Raw genomic sequence first — 19,584 nt, forward strand, 5'->3', positions numbered from 1 at the left:
GTTATTATCTCCATCCTAGAGATTAAGAAACTAGGGTACAGAGAGGATATGTTACTTGTGTAAGGTCACACAACTAGTTAAGTGGTAGAGCCTAATTAAAACTCAGATCTCACTGTGTCAGAGATCTTCCTAAGAAATAAATCTGACCACATACCTTCCTGGTTAGAATCCTCCATCAGTCAGCTCCTATCTGCCGTGGTCTGTGAGGATGGTAAGAACTACTGTTTACTGAACTCTTCTCCATGCCAGGCCCTGGACAATACGGTTTATATGCATCATCTCAGCCAGCCATCTCCACAACCCTACAAGGCAGGTACTATGAGTAGTAGTAAGCAGTAGAGCCGCATTTTGGACCGAAGGTGTCTCACTTTAACCATTGCACTATAACAGCTCCCATTTATTCATTGATTCAGCAAATCCAAAGCGATCACCAACATCACGTGGAGTCCCGTTCTTCAAGCACAGTCTCACTCACTCGACAGCTCCCTTTCCCAGCGCTTTCCTTCATATCCAGCCAGTCCAGTACCAGGGACTGAATGTCACCCATGGGAGAGAAGCTACAGCCGAGGTGGTAACACATGTTGTCACCTTAGTAGCATCTCAGTGCTGCTTCCCATTCCTATGTCCTGTCCGGGGTCCTTGATCATCTCAGATCTCTACCCTCATCATCTTCAATTCCACCGTACCTCCATCCTATTCCAAAGAAATTGCGTGTCCAGCTGCACAGGGAAAATAAAGGTTGTCACCAGCTAAGAACTCTCAGCTTCCTGCTTCCCATCTACAAACTTACCTGCATCCCCATTCATCCCTGCTTCCTCCTCTACCATTCCTCCTGTGCCTCTGCCATTCACCATCAGTTCTCTCCTGTCCTGGATGCCATCTCCCTTCACCTTCTCAGGACTGTCTTCATTCCTTTGTCTCCTTTCTCACCTCTTTGCCGGGTCCTCCTCTCACATCTGTGAATGTATTTGGATCTCTTTCACCTTAAAAATAAAAGCCCTCTCTTTAGCTTATGTTCACCTCTCTTCTTTTCTCTTTCAAGTTTCTGGGAAAAGTCATCGCCTGTCCCAATGTCTTTCTGTTTGCCATCCGTTTCTCAGCCTCTCTATCCTGGCTTCCAAAGCCACTCTCACCTGGCAGTGACCTTCTGATTCTAAATCCAGCAGACTCAACCTCTGCCCTCCCTTTAAAGGAGCAGCTTGTCAGCAAGCATCCAGTGAGCATTTACTGTGTAGTGGGCACAGTGCTGGGTTCTAGGGATAGCCCCTGATTCTTAAAACTCATGACCAAAAACCTGGGAAGCATCCTGATTCCACCATTGCCATTGCCTTCCATATTCAACTCTTCAGTCTCCACATCTTTCTCCCTTCTAAATCTGTCTGGTTTGGATTATTTCAGCAGCTTTCTGTCTGTTTCCCTGCCTCCAGTGAGGTCTCTCTCCAATCCATTCTCTACGTCTGTATTCTAAAGAATCCTCCTAAAGTGACCAGGTGCTTCATTCCCCTGCTTTAGATCCCCATTTCCTAGATGCAGTGGTTCTCAAAGTTCCTTCTCATACCAGCAGCACCAATATCACCTGGCAACTTGTCAGATGTGCATTTTTCAGTGGGGGCCTCACCTTAGAGCTTCTGAATGAGAAACTCTGGTTGGGCCCAGCATTCTCTTTTAATAAGCCCTCTGGATGATTTGCGCAGGCTCAAGCTGAAGAACCAATGGCCTGCAGGATAAAACTTCAGTTCCACAGCACAGAGCTCCATGATCTGGCCCCTTCCAAGCCTTCCCTTCTCCTTGCCACTCTTTTTTTTTTGAAATGGAGTTTGCTCTGTCACCCAGGCGGGAGTGCAGTGGCACGATCTCAGCTCGCTGAAACCTCCGCCACCCCCTCAAGGTTCAAGTGATTCTCCTGCCTCCACCTCCCAAGTGGCTGAGATTACAGGTGCCCGCCACTATGCCTGGCTAATTTTTGTATTTTTAGTAGAGATGGGGTTTCGCCATGTTGGCCAGGCTGCTCTCAAACTCCTGACCTCAGGTGATCTGCCTGCCTCAGCCTCCCAAAGTGCTGGGATTACAGGTGTGAGCCACTGCGCCCGGCCCTTGACACTCTTTAGCACCCGCCTTGTACTCTCCACTCTGGCTATATGGACCTATGGATCCTATTTCACACCTCTGTTCTACCTGTTTCCCTACCCATGGATGTATGAGATGCTCCTCTTCTTATAAGCCTCAGGAGGGCAGCAGCTGTCTTGTTGATCGCTGTAAGCCCATCACCTCCAGCAGTGTTTGAGGCATAGTTGGTATACATAAGTGAATAAGCCGATGTGGAAACTGAGGCCTAGAGTGCAGCAGTACCTTCGAGGAGAGTCGGGATTCTAACTCCAAACTCCTGCCTTTCAGTCAGGCTCTTTCCTCTCAACTAGGCTGCCTCCTTGCATTGCCCTGGAAGGTCTTTCTTTTAGGTTCAGACCCTTGCATCCTTTTGCTCTCTTCTTGCCTCTCCAGGGCATCTCTTTCCTCTTAGCCATGTTTGATCTTCTTTATGCAGTTCCAAGATCATTCTCCTTGATAAAGAAATGAGGACTGAACAGTCCCTGGCGCTCTGCCTTTCAGTTGCCTGTTGGCATCACACGGACCGCCCCAAGCTGGCTCTTCTTTTTGTTCATCGCTTTTTTCCAAATATAGCTTTCAAAAAGTTTTCTGACCCTCTCCTCATAGCACACATCAAAATAAATTCCAAACGGACTAAAAAGTGAAATATAAAAATACAACCAAAGGGAATTTTAAAGTAAGGATAGAAATCAAATCCCTGGAGGGAAAGAACTTTCAAGACACAAGTGCTAGAAGAAATCAAATTTGATAACATTAGAATTTCAAGTTAACACAAAAAGACTGCCGTACAACTTTGAAAAACATATTTAGAACATAATGGCAGGCAAAAGGTTATTATGAGAGTTAACAAGGAAGCCATTAGAATCCCAGCAGACAATGGACAGGAAACTGAACAGATCACACAGAAAAGAAAGATAACTAGTAAACAACAGAAATATGTTTAACCTTCCTAGTAGTCAGAAATTCATGTAAAGGAAACAGGCTGCCATTTATCACCTACCATGTTTTCAAATAATGTGTTAAATTATCCTACATGATGCTGCCAAGAGTGCAGTGACAGTTGTGTCAGAGGCTACTGGTCGGCGTACAAATAGGGACCAGTTTTTTGGAAAGGAAATGGAACTTGGTACCGAGAGCCATCACCCAGAGGAAGGAAAAGTCTGTGCACAAAGATTTTTATTGTAGTGTTACTTTATATTTTGTAGTGTTATTTATAATAGCCAAACCCAAATATTACCTAAGGGGTTTTTTTATGTGAGTTATGGTCTCACTACATCATGGAGTATAAAGCAGTAGCACAGCGGTCCTGCCGAGGGTGTGGGCACCTGGACCAGCCAGCACAGCTGCTATCCCCAAACCTTCAGTGCAGGCAGGATTGGCAGGTAAAGCACTGGCCTCAGTGTTAGGAACTGAAAACAAATCTCTTCTTCTGCCACAATTCACATCTTTGAGTTTCATTTTCCTTATCTATAAAATGGAAATCATGAAAGCTTCCCTGCATAGCTACCTCTTATTCTGCTATAAGAACTAGTAGGACAATGCACAGGACAACAGTGACACACTGTGCTCATCTGCAATGACAGTCACCTTCTGAGAAGTGAGAATGGGCACAAGAAATATTGCCTGCCCACTGGGCAGAATCCCAGACCACAGGATGAGGAGTGAGAGTGTCGGCGAGAGCAACAGGGCCTGGGCCCAAGGGTACAGATACCACCTGATCAGGAGGGTCCTGCCACCTTTTTTCTTGGCCTTCAGGATACAGATGAACCTGCATGTTTTGGGCATAGAGAACAACATTGGCAAAGAGCATGGTGTATTTAGTGAATTTAAAATAATTCAGTATAACCGGGGTGTGGCATGGGCATGGTACTGCCCTTTGACCTGAGAGTGGCATCTGCCCTGGGCCCCACTGTGGTCCTCCTCTGGCCACAGCCTTTGCCATGGAGTGAAGAGGAATATGCAGGCCAAGAGGGATGTGCCCACCCCAGGTCCATCTGCCTTGAGAGGCCACTATCAGGTTATGGAGACCTCAGAATTTCTTGCCCTAAAAGTGACAAGTCCAAGTCCACTTCCATCTTCTCGAGGGCAGAATATAACTCTCTGTGCGTACCCTAAGCCCAGGGAGGGTATTTGCAGAGGCTGCGGGCAGAGCTTGGATGTGTGGAGTGAGGAGGAGTCTACACACATGCACTGACTTCTTTTTTTTTTTTTTTTGAGACAGGGTCTTACTCCGTTGCCCAGGCTGGAGTGTAGTGGCATGATCTCGGCTCATTGCAGCCTTGACCTCCCTGGGCTCTGGTGATCCTGCCACCTCAGTCTCACTAGTAGCTGGGGCTATAGGTATGCACCACCACACCTGACTAATATTTCTATTTTTTTTTTTTGTAGAGATGGGGTTTTGCACAAGACTTCTTATGGTATGGGATGGGACCAGGGGTGGGAGGTGGGCCAGACCACCATGGTCCAGCACAACACATCTCCAGGGTCAGGATTCCAAATTCAAACCTGTCCTTCTAGGACATTTTTCAAGGAAGCATGTGTATATATATATATATATATATATATTTTTTTTTTTTTTTTTTTTTAAACAAGTTCTGGCTATGTCACCCAGGCTGGAGTGCAGTGGTGCGATCTTGGCTCACTGCAGCCGCCACCTTCCGGGCCCCTGCCATCCTCCCACCTCAGCCTCCCAAGTAGCTGGGACTACAGGTGCACGCCACCATGACTGGCTAATTTTTGTATTTTTTTTGTAGAGACGGGGTTTCACCATATTGCCCAGGCTGGTCTCAAACTCGTCAGTTCAAGTGATCCGCCCACCTCAGCCTCGCACGGTGCTAGAATATATTTAACAGCTTGATAGCTTGCCTCATAACTTTCAGATAGTTAGAATTAAGTTTTAGACATGTGATGTGTGTGTAATACATCCATTTGTAATTTTGTCCATGGCCCAACAATGGTAGGGGTGGACCTACATGGATGTGGTGGCAATGGCTGGAGATGAGGCTAGGTGAGCAGGGGACAGATGGTGAAGGGTCTTAAAAGCCAAAGTCTCATCAAGGAGCTTGGACCTTATCCTGAGGACCAATAATAGCAGAAGCTAACAAGAGCTGACTTTGTGCCAAACATATTATATGCATGATTTTAAACTGTCATAACACAAAAACACTATAAAGGAGAGCTAGTATTACTGCCCTTATTTTATAGGAGAGGATAATGAGACTTTGAAGGGTAAAGAACTTGCTTAGGGCTACAGTTAGAGTAGTTGGGGGTGTGAGGGTTCACAATCAGACCTGCACTCTTAATTGTCAACACAAGCTGTTGCAGTGGGCAGTGGAAAGCCACTGAAGATTTTAAGCCCGAGAGTGTCGAGATCAGATTTGTGCAGAGATGTGAATAAACTGAAGGGAAAGCAAGAGGGGTTTAGAGAGAGCTGATGGCTGTTAGAGTCACCCCAGGAGAGTTGGTGGCCCATCCTAAGGCAGTAGCAGCAGGGAGCATAGGCGTGGACACATCTGCCTACTCTTGCTGTGAAAGCCTACCATGGTTAATCTCTATTCCCAGACCTGTGAGCACACCAGGAAACATTCTCTCAGGAGCCTGGCGGGAAAAGTGCTTTCTTCCCAGATGTTTTCCCCATTGCTCCTGGATGTTCTGACAAGAGCACAACAGGTTGCATCAGCAGGAGTCTGGCAGCTCCACACAGAGGAGCTGGGTCCAGACTTGACTGAGGCAGGGACATTCCTGAAGGAGGAGGGATTCGACAAGGAATGCAGCCCACAGCTGGCCTTGAGGAGAAGCTGCACCATGCCGGGCCGGCAGCACTGGCTGGCTTTATAGGCCTCTGTTGTGTCCTGTGGATTGGGGAAATGAGATATGAGAAGCCTTGGGCCAGATGTGGACACCTGCAGGCACAGGCCTTGTGGAATAGGACTGTGTGCTGGCAGCAGGGCTGGCAGTGTCTCCAGCAGCAGGCAGACCTCCCCACGGTGACCAGGGGGAAAGGCTGGCTCTCCCATTCAAATACATGCACGTGTGCAGGTGTGGATGTGTGGATGTGTTCTGGCCTCTCTGGTGGCTGACGTTGCTGACCACACCCTCTGCTTCACTCTCCTAGCCTCTGTGACACTCACTATAATCATAATAAGTAAGATTTATTGAGCTTGCTATATACCAGACCCCGTGCCAGATGCTGTAAAATGTACAGCATCTCTAATCCTTACAGGTATCTGGGAAGTAGGTCTTGTCAGCCCTATTGTATGCACAAGGAACTTGAGGCTTAAAGAGAGGACACAGTGTGCCCCGGGTCACAGAGATGTGGAGCTGGGATTGAGCCTCTGTGTTTCACACTGCCAGAGCCTCTGCAGTGGTGCACAGATGGTCTGTGTATGTGCCTGTATACGTTTTTCTGAGAAGAGGAGTTACAGCTTTTTTTTTTAGGAAACAGGCCGAGAGTTTTGTTGGTACTTGATGTTTTTGTGGCTGGGGGAACACGGAAATGCCCAAAGCATATCTTGGTCTTACTGTTTCTCCTTTCCCTGAAATCTCTGAGGAAACTACACCAGGCCAGTGGCAGATGAGAAAGAATAAAAGGAGCGCTGGACTGTCGCTGGGTTGGGCTCCCAGTTCTCCAGTGCAGGGCTCCCTGGGATTGTGACCTAAAACAGGGCTCCTTCCCCAGGGTCCCAACATGACTCCCAGCCGCTGCTAGCTGAGTAAGAACCTAGGGCAGTAAGACCTCAGCGCAGTGAGCCACGAAGGGCAGAGGCAGAGGTGGCCTGCTCCAAGGAGGAGGCCCTGCCCAGCTCATCCACTGCCATGCAGAGGCAGCAGGTCAGGAAGGGCTGCCTTTGTGGGAGAGAATTTTCACCTCACACCAGTAATCGTGACACACTCAGTATCCTCAGATCTAAGCAGTCACATCAGGCATTTCTCCTCCCAGGAAAGGGTAAAGATGAGAAGAGAGGAGGCAGCTTTCCCCTCCCCATCAGATCGCCAAGGGGGTTGAGTTAATAAGCGAATTTCCTACCATTTGAGATGGTGATTAAATCCGGGACTTTTAGCGTATGGAACAGACCAAGAGGGATTGTTTCAGAGAGGGCATCTCATGTGCAGAAAAACAGGTTGTGAAGTCAAACGCAGCTCAGATTCTCGCCAGCTGTGCGTGTACCCTGACAAGTCCCCTCACCATTCTGGGCCTCAGTCCTCTCTGAAAAATGGGACATGGGCACCAGAGAGACTCCTAAGAGCTCCCTTAGTGCTCTTAGAGGAGACAGGGGAGGTCTCCTTTATCTTTGACCCCTAACCCCTCAGACTTCCAGAGGCGGGAACTGCAGCGATGATACAAATGGTGTGGTGGAAAGAATGCCGTTTTGGAGTCAGGACACTTGGGTTTGAATCCACCTACAGCCACTTGCGGGCTGCTTGACCTTGAACGTGTCGTGTCGTTTCATCTTGGGACCTGTACCTGGGAAGTGGGTGAAAGTGAAAGAGATGATAAAGTAACACTCGTGAAACCGGCCTGGAGCCTCCTCACACATGCCCCCAGCTGTGCCCAATCCTGGTTCTCCCTGCTCCTCCCGAGCAGCCCCTGTGCTTTCTCCCTCCTCTTTAGGTGTGCAGGGCAAGCACAGGCAGGAACCCCAGGTGGGAAGCTGTTGGGGCCTGCTGGGCCTGGAGAAGGGACAGGGGCTGTGCTGTGCTTGGCACAGGCTGGCACCTGCTGTTTCTGTCAGTCCACATCTGGCCCACCCAAGAGGGGCTTCCCCTCAGCTATGCCTAAGGTCTTGGCCATTTCTCCACCCTTCCCTTCTCTACTGTCTCCCACCATCTCTCCCTTTACCTCCCTTACGCACACCCCACTTCTGGAGACAGGAGCAGGGAAAACTGGGGTTGGCTTGCTCAGCCTGACTGGGGCTGAAACAGAAGTTTGCCACAAGGTTCCATTTTTTGAACTGACCTTTGGAAGACAGACAGTTTGCCAGAGAAAGAGATGTTGCCACAGAGGCAGGAGCCATGAGGAGGGAGTGGCTGGAACAGAGACAATCCACCAGAGGAGCAGCAGCAGAAGATGCTGAAGAGCTGCTGGTCACTGGGGGCCCTGGGTGGAGGTCAGGTCTCCTTTAGTAACCGTCACTGATGCCTCTTTGCTGCCTGTGCTGGGCCACGCCCTGGGCTACAGAGGTGAATCAGATGTGAGTCCCTGCCCTATGGGGCTAGTGTGCACTCAGCCTGGATTGGCTCATTTAATTCTTACAATAGCTTTTGAGCTAAATACTCATGATGTCCCTGGTTTATCCGTAAGGAAATGGTACATTCCTTGCCCAGGATGTGCACATGGTGAGTGAGCAGATCTGAAGTTAAATCCTAGGACCAAGGATCTGAACTCCATATTTTACCACCTCTTGAAGGTTAGATGTCAGTTCTGCCTTGGGGTGGAGGGGGTGAGGAAGGACATGAAGGAGAAGCAGCTGCTGAGTCTTAGAAAATGGATGGGTCATGTGGATAGAGGTGGGAAGGTTAGAAACAAGGAGCAGCATCAGCAAAAGTGTGGGGCATGAATTAGCAAGTGGGGACTTCAGATGGACCGAGACTGAAACGAGAGACAGATGGGTTACTGGCTAAAAGGCTCAGCTCTTCTTTAGGCAGTAGTGATGTGATCTGATTTGTACATGGAAAATCATTCTGGCAGAGAGAAAGTGGTTTGAGAGGCTGGGCGCAGTGGCTCACGCCTGTAATCCCAGCACTTTGGGAGGCCAAGGTGGGCGGGTCACCTGAGGTCAGGAGTTGGAGACCAGCCTGGCCAACATGGTGAAACCCCATCTCTACTAAAAATACAAAAATTAGCTGGGCATGGTGGCATGCACCTGTAATCCCAGCTACTCAGGAGGCTGAGGCAGGAGAATTGCTTGAACCCAGGAGATGGAGGTTGCAGTGAGCTGAGATCATGCCACTCAACTCCAGCCTGGAGTGGTTTGGGAGGCAGAGGCATCCCATCGTAGGCACTCACTAATGCTTGCTGAATACGTGAATAGAATTTTACAATTATGTATTGTGTACCATTTATGTTTCAGTTTTATGTTTCAGTTACTCTACTGGGCTTTGGGGTGTTCAGCAGTCAAAAAGACAGACACTGTAAATGGTCAGTCATTAGGATAGTCCAGATGAAAGATGACAAGACCCGCCCTGGAAGTGGTGGCAGTAGGTTTGGGATCAAGGGATGGATCTGTAAGGTTCTAAGCAGATAGACTCTAAAGAACTTGATGACCAGCAGCACAAGATAAGATGGACTGGAAAGGTGTAGGAGAATCTCAAGTCAGTTCCCAGGTTGCTGGTTTGGAAGACTGGATGGACAGTAGAGGATAGGGAACAAGGAGAAGCAAGAGGTCTGGGGAAACTGGAAACAATTTAGATATCCAACAACAGTGTTGGTTACATACATTATGGTACATCCATAAGACAAAATTCCTTTTTTTTGAGACAGGGCCTTTCTCTTTCGCCCAGGCTAGAGTGCAATGGCTCGATCACGGCTCGCTGCAGCCTAGAATTCCTGAACTCGAGTGATTTTTCCACCTCAGCCTCCCGAGTGGCTGGGACCACAGCCGCATGCCCAGCTAATTATTCTATTTCTCGTAAAGACACTGTCTCACTATATTGCCCAGGCTGGTATTGAATTCCTGGGCTCAAGTAATCCTCTCACCTCAGCCTGCCAAAGTGCTGGGATTACAGGCATGAGCCAGCCACCGCACCTGGCCCAAAATTCTTAGAAGATATCATTTTGATAACTATGACATTCTTCTACATAAATGTATCATTTAATGAAACCTCTGTTGTAAACTTTTGGATTTTTTTCTGTTTTTTTACTTTGTAAGTAATACTGTAATAAAGAGCTTTTTACAAAGATCTTCATTTTGATTATGTTTAGAAGGAAAATTTTGAGGTCATAAGATATAAACAGCTTTGAGGCCCTTGACACATAGATTGTTTTTTAGAAAGGCTGTGCCAAATTTACTCCTATAGCCGTCCAGGAGAATTTTCTCTCAGCAGACTACCACTAGCACCAAGATACAGATACACAAATATACACATACACAGATTTTAGTGGTTAAAAAAATAATAACTTGTTAGTTTAATGTGCATTTCTTTGTCATTAGTGAGTTATTAACCTTTTGTTTATGTGCTTTACCCATTTTTATGGGGCCTCATTGATTCTTCATGAGTTTTTAAAATATACATTTCTTACTATTTGTGACAAAATTTTTACCACTTTTTTATTTCCCTCTCTGTACTGTCTAAGGATTTTTTTTTTTTTTTAAACAGAGTCTCACTCTGTCATTCACGCTGGAGTACAGTGGTGCCATCTCGGCCTACTGCAACCTCTGTCCCCAGGTTCAAGCGATCCTCCCACCTCAGCCTCCCCAAGTAGCTGGGACTACAGATGTACACCACCACACCTGGCTAATTTTTGTATTTTTTGGTAGAAACGGGGTTTCACCATGTTGGCCAGGCTGGTCTTGAACTCCTGACCTCAAGTGATCTGCCCCTCGGCCTCCCAAAGTGCTGGAATTACAGGCTTGAGCCACCGCACCCAGCCTTATTTTGCGTATATTTTTGATGTGCCACAGCACTTAAAAATGTTTATGAAGTCAAAACATGTCAGTCAAAACATGTTTTTCTTTATTTCTTCCATTGCATTAATGTATATAGATAATTCAGTGATAAAATAGACATCAAATTTTTTTCTTTCTCTCTTTTTTTTTTTAGACAGGGTCTCACTCTGTCACCCAGGCTGGAGTGTGCAGTGGCGTGATGATGATGACTCACTGCAGCTGCCACCTCCAGGGCTCCGGCAGTCCTCCCACCTCAGCCTCCGATGGTGTGAGACTATAGGCACACGCCACCATGCTCTGCTCATTTTTGTATTTTCTATAGAGACAGGGTTTCTCCATGTTGCCCAAGCTGTTCTTGAACTCCTGGGCTCAAGCAATCCGCCTGCCTCAGCCTCCGAAAGGGCTAGGATTACAGGCATGAGCCACCACGCCCAGCCTAGATTTCCCTTTTTTTGTTTTTTAAACATTTACTTATTTTGGATATGGTGTGAGGAGAGAAAGTAAATGGATCTTCTTCCCAAATGGAGAATTTTCCAATCTCATTTGTTCCCATAACGTATACCTGTGTTGAACTGCTTCTAGGCGACCGTGTTTCACTGATCTTGGTTTTGAATCATATATATATGTCGTTGTAATAAGTGCAAACCCATAATATACTGTAATACCTAATTTTTAATTTGAGGGTGTTATGTTTACCTGATAAATCTTTTGGATGGGTTTTTAGAATCCATTTGATAAATCTCAAAACATCCTACTGAGATTTTTTTCTTAGAATTCTGTTAAACCTGTACATTAATCTGGGAGGAGCTGGCATTGGAGCACTCCCATCCAGGAATATGATTTTGTCTTTCCTATTTTTTAAGTCATCTCTTTTTTTTTTTTTTTTTTTTGAAATGGAGTCTTGCTCTGTCGCCCAGGCTGGAGTGCAGTGGCGCAATCTTGGCTCACTGCAAGCTCCGCCTCCCGGGTTCACGCCATTCTCCTGCTTCAGCCTCTCCGAGTAGCTGGGACTACAGGCGCCCGCCACCACGCCCGGCTAATTTTTTTTGTATTTTTTAGTAGAGATGGGGTTTCAACGTGATCTCGATCTCCTGACCTTGTGATCCGCCCACCTCGGCCTCCCAAAGTGCTGGGATTACAAGCGTGAGCCACCGCGCCCGGCCTAGGTCATCTCTTTATATCAGTAAAAGATTATAGTTTTCCTCCTAAAGTTCTCACATATTTCTTACGTTTATTGCTCAATAGGTGACTTTTTTGTTACGATTGCAAATAAGATCTTTTTGTTATATCTGATGACTGTTTCCTATTGCTGCAGTAAATTATTTTATCCATTTTAAGTTTAGTTGATTCTTTTAGGTTTTCTTTCGTTCTTTTTTTTTTTTTTGAGATGGAGTCTCACTCTGTCGCCCAGGCTGGAGTGCAGTGGTGCAATGTCAACTCACTGCAACCTCTGCCTCCCGGGTTCAAGCAATTCTTCTGCCTCAGCCTCCCAAGTAGCTGAGATTACAGGCAACTGACACCACGCCTGGCTGATTTTTTGTATTTTTAGTAGAGATGGAGTTTTGCCATGTTGGCCAGGCTGGTCTTGAACTCCTGACCTCAGGCGATCCACCCGCCTTGGCCTCCCAAAGTGCTGGGATTACATGCATGAGCCACTGCATGCCCGGCTGATTCTTTTGGGTTTTCTATGCAAATAACAGTTCGGTTGGAGCCCGTGGTTTGGCAGTGCCTCCAGTCTGCAGGGTTGGTTTGTGACTTCTCCAGCAGTGCTCAGGAGCTCAGTTGTAAAGGTAGAAAAAGAGGATGTATGGGTTGATCCCAAGTTCAGGATTTCCCTAGACTAGGGTAATAGAAGGACAAGGGGCAGAGTACTGGAGGAGCTCACAAGAGAGTAGCTGACGTAATATACTTCAGGGTCTAGACAAGGAGGGGTGGACAAACTGAACAGTAAGGGCTGGGGAGCTAAAGGCCTCTGTGTCATGGAGAGGGAGGAAGAGAGAGACTTGGAAGGAGGGGAAGCTGTGCCCCAGAATGGACACTGGGATGTCAGATTTCAGAGGTGATGCCTTTCTAGTACAGTGCAGAGATCCTCAGGTAAGAACGATCCCGTTTTATGGTTAAAGAAACAGGCTTGGAGAGCTTGTTGCCCAGTCACCCAACTCTAGTCAACAGCAGTGTTGGTCTGCTATACTCTACTTGCTCACGCTCTGTCTCCATTTTTCAGGTCCACTCTAGAACAGTCGATGGAGACAGCCAGGAGAGACAGCAGCAAGGGAAGTGGGAGCACAGGAGGGCAGACAGGAGACACGGCAGGCTCCTCCCAGCCCCTCAGCTGCTGCAGATAGGGAGGCAGGGCAGCTGCACTGCTGGGTCTTCTCATTGGCCCAGGACCCCCCTCAGGCCACAGCAGCACACCCACAGCATCCCACATCCTGTGTCTGCCCAACGACTCCCTTCGTGTCCTCCTCTGTTACACACTGGAGCCCCACCACACGCTCTCTTCACCATCATTCCCCTTGTCCCTGTCACACACCCCATTTCCCCAAACACAGATGGGCTTCCTACACCACAGGCCCTGGGTTCCCCATTAAACGCCTCATGCTCCCGCCTCATTGTCCCTACTTGGGGTCCCTGCCACTCCCCTAGGCTCATCCCTAGCTGTGTGCCTCGTTCAGGCCCGCTTTTGCTGTGTCCACAGAGTGCATCGGATGGCTTCTGGAAATCTGTGGCCACTCGAGTGCCCAAGGAGCCCCCTGAGATTCGAATCCTCAACCCATATTTCATCCAGGAGGCCGCCTTCACCCTCATTGGCCTGCCCTTCAACAATGGCCTCATGGGCCGGGGGGTGAGATATCTGGGCCCCGGGAGAGGGAGGAGGAAAGCTGGGTCAGAAGTGCCTTGGAAGGAAGGGTGGGTGGTGGGTGGGGTAGTGCTTCTGCAAAATAGCTTTCTGGGGAAGAGGGCTCAGTCCTTGGGCATGGAGGCTAGCTCTAGGGAGCTTGGCTGAAGTCTCAGCTGTCCCAGCCCTCCAGCTGAACTCTGCACGCCTTCTCTCCCTCCCGCCCCCGTCTTCCAGAACATCCCTACCCTTGGCAGTGTGGCAGTGACCATGGCACTACACGGCTGTGACGAAGTGGCAGTCGCAGGATTTGGCTATGACATGAGCACACCCAACGCACCCCTGCACTACTATGAGACCGTTCGCATGGCAGCCATCAAAGAGGTTCGGGGCTGGGTGTGGGGGCAATCCCTGGGTGGGGATGAGGGGGAGGTGCATAAATGAGTAGTAAAAGGAGGAGCCAGTGGCTGGTCTGGCTGCCCAGAACTCCCCAGGAGGTCCTGACACCAGGCATCCTACGTGCCCTCTCCACAGCCTGAAGACCTGAACCCAAGGCCTTCTCCTTGAACTTTCCTTCCAAGGGACTCCCCCTGCCCTGGTCCTGCACCTCCCTCCCCCTCACTGCATTCCCCAGCCAGGAACACTAGTCTAGCACCAGCTCAGCCATCCTCTCTACTGTGTAGTTCCTGCCTTCCCCCAGAGGACGCCATTTTCCCTCAAAAAAACCCACAACTAAACACTGCCTCTGGGTCTCAGGACTTCTCCATATCTCTTCCACCCTTCCCCACAGCCAAGCACTGCAGCTCTTCATACCCAGAATTGTTTCCCAAGCATCTGTATGTAGGGTACATTACAGGTCTCCAGCCTGTCAGCCAGCCTCTTCTGGCATTTCTCCCTCCCTAGCCAAGACCCCATATGGAAAATCTGAACCCCTCTTGCCACACTTCCACTTTGACCACCAGCCTTCCATGATCCCAGCCTGAAACCTGGAAATCTTGGGCCAGTGCTTCAACAGCTTCTCTGCTGCTACATCTGGGTGATGGGAGGTTGTTGGAGGGAACCTCCCATCTGTGCAGATTCCTGTTTCTGTAAGTCTGGGGGCTCTGGTCTCAGCCCTCATTCCTGCTTATCAGTCTTCTTACCTATCCTTCTCCATCATCCCCCTCCACTATTCCAGAGCCTTCCATGCCCCAAAAGCTCCTCCCTCTTCCAGTGAAGAAACTGAAGCCACAGAGGGGACTCTGATCTGTCAGGCCCTGCACTGTACTCCCACTTGGCCCTTCACCCCTTGCAGCCTGGCTCCCCTCACACCTGACCCAGCTCCCACCAAGGTCACCACCTCAAGGTGGCCAATTCCAGTGGACACAACATCATCTTTCCTGATCTCTCAGAAACACTTTTTGTTCTTTGAACACTCCTTCTTTGAACTTCTGAGTCAGTAATTTCCAACGTTCCTCTTATTTCACTCACCATTCTCTCACATTCTCTTTCTCAGCATCATCGATTCTGATCTACGCCTTAAAATTCATCATGGCTGGGCACAGTGGCTCATGCCTATAATCCCAGCACTTTGGGAGGCCAAGGCAGGGGTATTGCTTGAGCCCAGGAGTTTGAGAGCAGCCTGGGCAACATGGTGAAACCCCATCTCTACTAAAAATAGGAAAAACTGGCTGGGCGCGGTGGCTCACACCGGTAATCCCAGCACTTTAGGAGGCTAAGGTGGGCGGATACCCGAGGTCAGGAGTTCAAGACCAGCCTGAACAATATGGGGAAACCCTGTCTCTACTAAAAATACAAAAATTAGCCAGGCGTGGTGGTGGGCACCTGTGATCCCATCAACTCAGGAGGCTGAGGCAGAAGAATCGCTTGAACCCAGGAGGCAGAGGTTGCAGTGAGCCGAGATCACACCACTGCACTACAGCCTGGGCAACAAAATGAGACTCCGTCTCACAAATGAAAAATAGGAGGCAGGGCACGGTGGCTCACGCCTGTAATCCCGGCACTTTGGGAGGCCGAGGCGGGTGGATCACCTAAGGTCAGGAGTTTGAGACCAGCCTGGCCAATATGGTGAAGCCCCGTCTGTACTAAAAATACAAAAATTAGCCGGACGTGGTGGCAGACAACTGTAGTCCCAGCTACTCGGGAGACTGAGACGGGAGAATTGCTTGAACCTGGGAGGCGGAGGTTGCAGTGAGCTGAGATCATGCCACTGCACTCCAGCCTGGGTGACAGAGCAAGACTGTCTCAAAAAAGAAAAGAAAAAAAAAAGGCCGGGCACGGTGGCTCATGCCTGTAATCCCAGCACTTTGGGAGGCCGAGGTGGGCGGATCACAAGGTCAGAAGATCGAGACCATCCTGGCTAACACGGTGAAACCCCATCTCTACTAAAAATACAAAAAATTAGCTGGGCATGGTGGTGGGTGCCTGTAGTCCCAGCTGAGGCAGGAGAATGGCGTGAACCCAGGAGGTGGAACTTGCAGTGAGCCGAGATCACACCACTGCACTCTAGCCTGGGCGACAAAGCAAGACTCCGTCTCAAAAAAAAAAAAAAAGAAAAATAGGAAAAGTTGTCTGGGAGCGCACATAGTCCTCTTCTCACTCTGCGTGTTCTCTGGGAGATTTACATCCCCGTCCATGACTTCAGGTACCATCTATATTGTGTCAGGCTTTTTTGGTTCTTAGCCCCTTGAGACTGCTATAACAGAATATCACAGTCTGGGTGGCTTTTAAACAACCGAAATTCATTTCCCATAGTCCTGGAGGCTGGGAAGTGCAAGACCAAGGTGCGGGAAGATTCAGTATCTGGTCAGGACCCACCAGAGAGGTGGTTCATAGACAGCTGTCTTCTTGCTTTCCTCACATGATGGAAGAGGCAAGGCAGCTCTCCTGAGTCTCTCTCTTTTCTTTTTGAGATAGGGTTTCACTCTGTTGCCCAAGCTGGAGTGCAGTGGTGTGATCATAGCTCACTGCAGCCATAAACCCCTGGGCTCAAGTGATCCTCCCACCTCAGCCTCCCTAGTAGCAGACTGCAGGTGTGTGCCATCACACCTGGCTAATTTTTTTTATTTTTTGTAGAGATGAGATCTCACTATGTTGCCCAAGCTGGTCTTGAACTCCTGGCCTCAAACGATCCTCCTGCCTTGGCCTCTCAAAGTGCTGGGATTACAGGCATGAGTCTGCACCTGGCCCTGAGTCTTATAAGAGCACTAATCCCATTCATGAGAGCTCTGCCCTCATGACCTGATCACCTCCCCAAAGGCCCCCACCTCCAAATTCCATTACATTGGGGGTTAGGTTTCCGTATATGAATTCGTGGGGAGGACATAAATATTCAGTCTACAGCAGGTTTAGTCCAACTACCTCAAGTGATTGGGAGTTATTTCAAGGATATATAAGGTACTTGGAAATCTCATAGGAAGCTAGAAACAGCCTTCCAGCTGGGCCTCCTGTTGTCTCGGATAGGGTTCAGGAGTGAGAAGCTCATTGTGAGTCTGGGACAGTTCTAGAACTGCCTCACCATCACCGTGGCCCCGAAAGTCTTCCATCCCTGCCACGCTTCATGTGCCTTCTTGCTGCTTTGTCCACAGCCAGCACCCACTTCAGATTGCCTTCACAGCTTTTATCAGCCTCCTGGCTTCTACGTTTGCTTGTATCTTTGGTCTTTTACAAATGCCTTTTATGAAAACTTTATGTAAAGTTGTATGCAGAGGGTGAGAGCCATAGACATGGGCAATGGCCAAATCGCAATGGGCTTTCTATGCCGCGGAAGGAGTTTGCACTTTATTTAGAAGGCAGTAGGGAGCCATGGGTGAGTCTGAGACCTTACATTAGCATGTAGTGGATCACTGTGGCTGCAGAATGAAGGAGAGGGGGCGAGGCAGGAACAGAACCTAGTTGGGAGTTGCTGCACTTTGGGCAAGAGATGGTGACTCCTGAATCAGATCTTTGGCTGAGACAATGAGGAAAGAGGTGATGAGAGAGGCGATGATCCAGATCTTTGGCTAAGGCGATTAGTCAGAGGCAAGAAGTCCAGGCTGGAAGTATAAGGCGATGAGACAGAGGCAAGAAATAGGATTTGAACTCAGTAGGACCTACGGATTGCCTTGGTGCAGGAATGAGGTAGGACATTGCCTTCCCTGCAGCCCTCTCTGCTGGAGTCTTTTCATTTGCTTCCACCTGCCATACCTCCATTACATGTAAAACCTCACTGGCTCTGAGGCTCCCAGCATCTGCTGCACTGCACTCCCTGCAGAGTGCTTAAGAGTGTAGCTTCTTGGCCTGGCGCAGTGGCTCATGCCTGTAATCTCAGCACTTTGGGAAGCTGAGGCGGGTGGATCACCTGGGGTCAGGAGTTTGAGACCAGCCCGGCTAACATGGCAAAACCCCGTCTCTGCTAAAAATACAAAAATTAGCCAGGCGTGGTGGTGCATGCCTGTAATCCCAGCTACTCCAGAGGCTGAAGCAGGAGAATTGCCTGAGCCCAGGAGGGCTCAAGTGGAGGTTGCAGTGAGCCAAGATAGCTCCACTGCACTCTAGCCTGGGTGACAGAACAAGACTGTGTCTCAAAAAAAAAAAAAAAAGTGTAGCTTCTCAAATCATAAAAGATGACTTCGGGACCTTGGTTCAGGGGCTGACTCTAGACCTTCGTTTCCTTATCTAGGAAAGGGATAATAACAGCACCTACCTCCTAGGGTTTGGAAAGGACCAGCTGTGATCGTGTGTAAAAAAGGCCTGGCACATAGTGAACACTCAGAAATCTTAGCCATTATCATTAATATTTTACCCCTACTTGCCACTGTTATTTACCAATCCCCAGAAAAGGATTCACTGAGAATGTTGGTGCCTGGGTTTAGAATCCCTCTGTTACCTGGGGTGTCTCATGTGGACGATTCAACACCTTGGCTTCCCCTCGCTGCACCTGCACTTGCCTTGATCAGCTCACTCTGCAGGCCCAGCAGGAGTGTGTGGGATGTGGAGACACATGGACCAAGGATTGGATGCCGGGGATATGGAAGGGATGTCAAGGGAATTCATAAAGGAGACAGAGGAATCAGGAAGGTGCCACATCGTGGAGGCCAAAGGAGCAGCATTCCAGGAAGAGCATCTACATTGTGGTGCTGGGAAACCCAGTAAGATGAGGGCTGAGAGGTGGCCGTCGGATGTAGCTGTTAGGAGTTAACTGCTGACTGTGGTGAGAACAGTTTCAAAGGAATAGTGGAGTGGAAGCCAGATTGCAGTAGTGAACAGTGAGTAGACGGCACCTACATCTGTGGTTAGAGACCACAGATGTTGCTCGTGGTAAGGGATCTTTCAGGACGCTTGGAAGAGAAGGGAGGAGAGAGACTGGGCAGTAGCTAGAGGATGACGTGGCTTCATACAGGAATCTGTCACACAGTAGAGAAGTCCAGGCTGGAAGTATAGATCTGTCAGTTGTGTGCACAGCCGCTTCTTCAGATATAAGGATGAGATTTCCCAGAAAGAGGACAGAAAGTGAGAAGCGCAGCTCATCCTGGCAGGACCCTTGAACGTGGATACTTAATGGTTGGGCGAGGAGCCAAAGAAAAAGAGCTTCTGGCCGGGCGCGGTCCCTCACGCCTGTAATCCCAGCACTTTGGGAGGCTGAGGGGGGGTGGATCATCTGAGGTCGGGAGTTCGAGACCAGCCTGACCAACGTGGAGAAACCCTGTCTCTACTGAAAATACAAAATTAGCCAGGTGTGGTGGCGCATGCCTGTAATCCCAGCTACTCAGGAGGCTGGGGCAGGAGAATTGCTTGAACTCGGGAGGCAGAGGTTGCAGTGAGCTGAGATCGCACCATTGCACTCCAGCCTTGGCAACAAGAGTGAAACTCTGTCTAAAAAAAAAAAAAAAAAAAGCTTCTGAGAGTGTGGACTGTGACATGGGATGGGCATCAATACTCAGAATCAAGGGCCCTGGTAAGGCTGGAGACCCCAGGATGACCAGAATCCTCCACCAGCCACAGCCAGTTCAGAGCTCAGGTGAACTCAGAAGTTGTCTGCATAGAATTAGGAAA

General features: G+C 48.9%; 1 protein-coding gene across 21 annotated transcripts in view; it reads left to right on the plus strand.

The window, feature by feature from the left end:
* ST3GAL3 (ST3 beta-galactoside alpha-2,3-sialyltransferase 3) overlaps nucleotides 1-19,584 on the plus strand; it is a 226,258-nt gene that overhangs the window by 201,958 nt on the left and 4,716 nt on the right. For 8 of the 21 annotated variants that reach the window (XM_058443254.1, XM_058443257.1, XM_058443258.1 and 5 more), the window contains 2 exons: nucleotides 12,937-13,557; nucleotides 13,789-13,935. In XM_058443254.1, the coding sequence (XP_058299237.1) occupies nucleotides 12,937-13,557; nucleotides 13,789-13,935 (768 nt within the window). The other 13 variants (XM_058443263.1, XM_058443264.1, XM_058443265.1 and 10 more) reach the window with 10 other exon arrangements.

This window comes from Hylobates moloch, unplaced genomic scaffold (genome assembly GCF_009828535.3).
Source record: "Hylobates moloch isolate HMO894 unplaced genomic scaffold, HMol_V3 SCAFFOLD_8, whole genome shotgun sequence".
Classification (NCBI taxonomy): Eukaryota; Metazoa; Chordata; class Mammalia; order Primates; family Hylobatidae; genus Hylobates; species Hylobates moloch.